Consider the following 6,111-nt stretch of genomic DNA (forward strand, 5'->3'; position numbering starts at 1 on the left):
TCCCATCCCATCCCATCCCATCCCCATCCCATGGATCCCATCCCATGGATCCCATCCCATCCCATCCCCACAGTGCTTCCCTGGCTGCCTCAGGCACTTGTGGGGTCACTGCCTGAATACAGCAGGAATTTTAAGCCTTGATTTTTCATCCTAGGCCTTAACCAGCAGGTTTCTTATCCCAAAATTGGAAAGAAAAACAAAAAGAATGATCTTGAGTGGGAACACTCTGTCCTTCCTCAAGGACAGGATGCAGAGACCGGAGTCCTCCAGGCCCATCCACAAATCCTGCCCTGGGATGTGACACCAAACCACTCCTGGGAATCACGGAATCACAGCATGGTTTGGGTTGGAAGGGACCTTAAAGCCCATCCCATTCCACCCCTGCCATGGACAGGCACCTTCCACCACCCCAGGGTGCTCCCAGCCCCGTCCAACCCACCCTTGGACACTCCCAGGGATAGGGAATTCCAGAACCATCCACAGGGATGCACCACAGCAGCCCCCAGACCTCACACTTGTCCCTCCTGCTGCTGGAATAGGACAGAGCTCCCACATCCTTCCCAGTGATGGACATTCCTGAAATTCCCAGGGGAGCAGCTCCTGCCTGTCCCAGTGTCCCCAGCTCTGCAGCCCCAGGGTCACCACGAGCATCACACCTTCCTGTGGAAAGCAGGAGTTTTGGGGCTGGTTCTGGAGCCAGGCTGAGGGATGTTAAATCCATGTGGGAGCCAGGTTATGTGGAATAAACCAGGAGTGCCCTCCTCATTACAGGAGGCTCAGACTGAACTCAAATCCTTCTGCTTCATAAATGAGGTTAAAGTCAGATCAGAAAACCCCTCTGATAAAGCAAGGCTGCAGACTGAAGCAGCTCTGAGTGCTGGTTGTTTTCCATGGCTGATTTTAACCCCATTTCCTGCCTCTCTCTGACAACACCCTCGACCTCTGGACTGCCAGCTCAGCTCCAGGGGCTCCAGGGGTGACAAATTCCTCTCAGGAACAGCACAAACACCACAAAAACCCCAGGATTTGGAGGGATGAATCATCACACAAAGCAAGAACAGTTAGAGATTGATAACTGGGAGAAGGGGAGGCTGGGTGGGATGGGAAGAGCAAAGAGCAGGGTTGGGATTAATTACTTTGGGAATATTAATTACTTTGGGAATATTAATGACAACTCATGTAACCAAAGTGCTGCACCCCGAGCAGAGCCTGCAGAGGGGTGTGGGGTTCATAATGAAAATGTGATTACACATCCCAATATCCCACACCCCCGCCTGAATGCCAGGGATGCTTTTTCAGCTCATTAAGGGATAATGATCTTTCCTTTTGAGGCCACAGAACCACTTGGTGTGACCACACTGAGCCCCATCCCTGCTGAGGGAAACCTCTCCATGGAGGGGATCCCTCCCTTCCCGGAGAGGAAAACACAGAGGTGGTTCCTGCCAGAAGCCAGGAGAGGATCCAGGAAAATCCCCTTCCCTTGGAGACATTTAAGAGCAAGGAAGGATTTCCCTGCTCTGACCTTGCCTGAGCACTCCCAGGAGCATCCAGGAGCTCCGACCAGGGGAATTTGGGGCAGGAATCAGCAGCCTGGACCTCCACACCCCCTTGCACTGACCTGGCTTTCTGGGGTGACTCTTTGTGCTCCTTGGACCCAAACCAGCCGCTGTTCTTACTCCCGTCATCCCCCGCAGCCGAGGCGTGGACGGGGGTCCCTCTGTCCCCCTGGCCTTTGCCCCCCGCGTCGCTCCGGCCGCTCCCATGGTGGAAGAAGCCTCCCTTGGCCTTCTTGTCCTCCTTCCTGGCGTCCTCGGGCGCTTTGTCCTTGGCCAGCTCCGAGGAGAAGCCCAGAGGAGCCGCGGCCTGCGTGGGTTTGCCCTCCAGGCGGGCGCTCTCCTCCATCCTGGCCCTGCCCAGGTGGTTGCTGAGGGTCACGGCCTTGGTGGACACCTTGAGCTCTTCCTGCAGGGCCAGGCTGGGAGGGGACGGGATGAACCTGTGCTCGTCCCTCTGCTGGGCCCTGTCCAGGCCGCCCCAGGCCGCCTCGCGGGGCTCGGGGTGCAGCGGGGAGAAGGCCAAAGGCTGGTCCTGGCGGCGGGGCAGGGGCGGTGGGGCGGCTCCGGGGGGGTTCCTCGGGGGTTCCTCGCCGTACACGTGGCTGCCGTTGATGCAGAGCGACGAGCGCGACGCGGCCTCGCCCGCGGGCCTCGGGCCACGCGCGGCTCCGGCCTCCGGGCCCAGCTGGGACACGTCGTCGCTCAACGCTCGCTTGTGGCTCGGCTTCGGGGAGGACAGCAGCTCCTTCACTGCGGGGAGCAGGCACAAAACAGCTCAGGCCACGGTCACCTCCTGCTGTCACCCTGTCCCACCCCAAACCCCGTGGGAAGGGCGGCCCAGGGGTTCTGATTTTGAGTCCCTGGCGGTTCTCCCTTGGTGTGTTTCTGGTGTGTCGGGGTCAGAGATGCAAGATATAAACTGTCACCCTGAAAACTCAGCTTCTGAGCTTGCTAACATGGTTTTCTAAGGACTTTCCCAGGACAGGAACTGCAAACATAGATATGTGAACATTCCTTCTGTTCCACATCTTGTGATGGGCATCTCTCATGGCCAGTGCAGGGAGAAAGTGTTACCCTGACCATCCCATCCCTGGCTGTGGGCAGGAACCTGTAAATCCTGGGAGGAAAAATAAACTCTGCTCTTTCTACACCACACCTCGACCTGTGTCCATGTGTTCATCTTCAGTGGTAACAATTAACTTTTATCTGTAATGCCTAACTGTGACACCCAAGAAAGCCCCGAGTTTCACACAGCACCGTGGAGACAACTGCTAGGGTTAAGTAGAAAAGACTGAAAATGTGTGTGAATTAGGTTTCTTGAGTCACTGAGTGAATGGCTTGAAGTTTAGAGTTTAAGGCAGTTTAGAGAGCAGAGGACAAGATGGAGGATTTAAGGTGTTGTCTCTTGTCCTTCTTTCTTCTCCATGTTCTTCTCCCAGGGGTTTTTGGGTGTAATTGGGTAAAAAATGCAGCAGTGCAGCACTCAGGTGTTGGGTCATTGGGTGAATAAGAAAAAATAATTTAGTTTGCATCTGTTAATTGGGTAAATGGGACTAGTGGTCCCTGACCCTGAACTCCACCCTCAAAGGGGGAGACCCTCGGGGGTTCTGTCCCTCAAAACCCCTGCCCTGTCTCTGTTCAGGGCTCTCTGTTCTGGATCTGAGTTGTTCCCATGCTGAATAAATGGTTTCATGAACAGGAACCCGTCTCACTGGTGTTCCATGCTGGTCCCCAGAACCCTGCAGCTTCCCTGGATGTGATCCTGAGGTTGTGGACTACAACAATCCCCCCCTGGAACCACCACAGACATCTGGGCACTCAGCCTGGCCCTGCCCAGGACTCCAATTAAAGTCATGGAAATGCCAAGGACAGCTCAGGGTGTGCAGCCACACAGGGGACACAAAACTGTCCCCAGCACAGCGGGGAGGACCCCCAGAGGAGACTGAGGTGACAAACCCATGGTCTGAGAGGACCTGAGGCTGATAATAAAAGCAAGGAACACCCCAGAAGCTCCTTGAAGGGTTTTAAAGGTTCCATGTGATTTATGAGTTTGCACTGAACGAGAGAAGATCAGCTCCAGGCTCGGTGTGATGAACCAGGAGGATCCAGTGCCTGCATTTCCCTCCCACTGCCTCGAGGGCTGGACTTGATCATCTTAAAAATCTTTTCCAACCCTAACAATTCCATGATTCCATGACTTTGTGGCTACTGCCAGTTTTTTGGGGTAAAAGTCCTGGAGAACCCGAGGAAAAGAGCTGACACAGCTGGAGCTGCTGCTTCCTTCACAGAATCGTGGAATGCTTTGGGATTCAGGACCACCCAGTTCCAACCTGTTGTAGTTGATAGCTTGAAATGTATCTTTTCCCATCTTTTAGTTGTGATTTCCTCCCCAGCTTCTCTTTCCCCTAACTGTTTACCATGTCAGGTTCCCGTGGTTACTGAAGTTTCTCTCCTCAGCCCCACGGATGGAGTAAAGAGAGGACCCTGCTGGCATTTCCAGCTGCTGGAAGTTTCTTTAGCCCAGGAAAGCAGGGGGTTGGGAGAAGAGAGACCCTTCTTTCCAACACAGAAGTTTGCAACTTTGTTTGTTCTGTCCCAGAATGTCTCTAAACTATGGAATCTGAAAGGGCATTCTTACCTTGCCTTCCCTTTCTTTCCCCCTGTGCTGCCAGGACACCAAGCCCCCCTCTCTGGAGAACACTCCTACACCTCTGTGGGCATTTGGAGAAGTTGGTGTCTGATATTTCTTATCTTGGTGTGTGTAACCTTGATTTGTAGAAAGTTTGTAAGATGTACTAACTGAGAGAAATAATTGGTTCTTTCTCTGATGTTCCCTCCCTCTGAGAATCCCTGTTAAAAGAGACCCCCAGACCCCAAACCCTTGGTCTCTCGTCTCTTGGATTCCCCTTCACAGAAATAAACTGTGGAATGCAAACCAGAGAGAGAGAGAGAGAGTCCCCCCTGATTTCTTTATTCGCTCTATAGACTCGAATTCCTGAAGAAAATCAGTGAACCCCACAAACATCTGCTGGCTGGAAACCAGAGTGAAGAGAAACCTCATCCCTGAGCCAGCCAGGCCACAGTCAAGAAGATGGAGTCACCACCCCCCTGCCATGGGAAGGGAAGCTCCCAGTGGCTGGAAGGCTCATCCCAAGGAGCAGCACGGAGATGTCACCCAGCAGGAGCCACCCCAGGGACTCCCACCCAACCTTGCCATGTGCTGTCTGCAGCCAACTGAACCATTTCATGCCATTTGTTTCCAAGGGAGAATTAACTCCCTACAAGGGCCTTTTTTGTTTGTAAATCACTGCCCTGGGAGTGCCAGGAGTTCAGATTGTTTTAATCACTGAGCCAGCCCCGTTTTGGCTTTCATTAGAGAGAGCAGTGACCCGGGGCAGGGCCAGCACTGCCAGGGAACAGCCCTGAGGAACCCTCACACCCTGGCAGTGCGTGGTGCAGGCATGGAAAAGCAAAATCTGGGATGTTCCTCCTGCTCTGGCACATGGAAGGTGTCGGGGTTCCTGTGAGATGTCACCTCTAAGAGAGCAAAGGAGGCTCAGGGGGAATTTCTGGCCCTGCACAAGTCCCTGGCAGGAGGGGACAGCCGGGGGGGATTTGGGATCTGCTCCCAGGAACAGGGACAGGAGGAGAGGGAACGGCCTCAGGCTGCCCCAGGGGAGATTTAGGGAAAACTTCTCCACTGAAAGGGTTGTCCAGTCCTGGCCCAGCTGCCCAGGGCAGGGTGCAGTCCCCATCCCTGCAGGGATTTAAAGCCCTGAGCAGGTGGCACTTGGGGACACGGGCAGTGCTGGCCCTGGCACTGCTGGGGAACAGTTGGACTCCACGATCCTGAAGGGCTTTTCCAATTCCACAACTCCCTGATCTGTGGCTGGGTAAGCAATCAGTTACCAGAGCTGAGGGAAGTCTCAGCAGCCCCTTGCAGAGGAAGGAGGGGGAAACACGAGGGGATTATCCCTGATCCTCTTACCGGAGCGCTCGGTGGACAGGCTGCCGTGTCTGCTCGGGGACATGGCCACCTCGGGGGCGGTGGCCACCAGGCTCAGGCTGGCAGAGGAGATGGTGCTGTCAGACCCCAGGGAGGTGCTGGACTGCGTCAGGGATGACTTGCGCAGTTTGCTCTTCAGGAAGAAACCCTTGACTTTGGATTTCTTGCCCCCGAGCTCGAAGTCATCCTCCATGTCCAGGGCTCCCATGCTGCTGGGGATGATGGCAGAGGCCGACTCCAGCTCGTATTTCTTCTTGCCTGTCACCTTGTCCTTCAGCTTGCCGAAGGGCGAGCGCGGCTTGTCCTTCACGGACAGGTCGAACATGCTGGCGGTGAGGCTGTTCCGGGTGAACTGGATGCTCACCAGGATCTCACCACGCTCCTTCTCCTTCTTCCCAGCCTTGGAGTGCAGCTTGTGCCACCTGCAGCCAGAGGGGAGGGAGAAGGAAAGGCCCTCTGTCATCTCCAAGAGCCAGGAGAACTTTGGAGGAGATGCTGGGAGAAAGCAGCAGGGCTGTCTGGAACAAGTTTCTCCAGGGAAAGGGCTGG

General features: G+C 54.9%; 1 protein-coding gene across 3 annotated transcripts in view; it reads right to left on the reverse strand.

The window, feature by feature from the left end:
• Positions 1–6,082, reverse strand: part of RAB11FIP5 (RAB11 family interacting protein 5) — a 30,373-nt gene extending 24,291 nt beyond the window's left edge. For 2 of the 3 annotated variants that reach the window (XM_033511586.1, XM_033511585.1), the window contains exons 1-2: positions 5,545–6,081; positions 1,619–2,306 (exon numbers count right to left, since the gene is read on the reverse strand). In XM_033511586.1, the coding sequence (XP_033367477.1) occupies positions 1,619–2,306; positions 5,545–6,025 (1,169 nt within the window). In that variant the 5' untranslated portion in view covers positions 6,026–6,081. Of the gene's footprint in view, positions 1–1,618; positions 2,307–5,544 lie in introns of all 3 variants that reach the window. The other variant, XM_033511584.1, reaches the window with a different exon arrangement.
• Positions 6,083–6,111: the final 29 nt, after the last annotated feature.

The sequence above is a fragment of the Parus major genome, unplaced genomic scaffold, assembly GCF_001522545.3.
Source record: "Parus major isolate Abel unplaced genomic scaffold, Parus_major1.1 Scaffold361, whole genome shotgun sequence".
Classification (NCBI taxonomy): Eukaryota; Metazoa; Chordata; class Aves; order Passeriformes; family Paridae; genus Parus; species Parus major.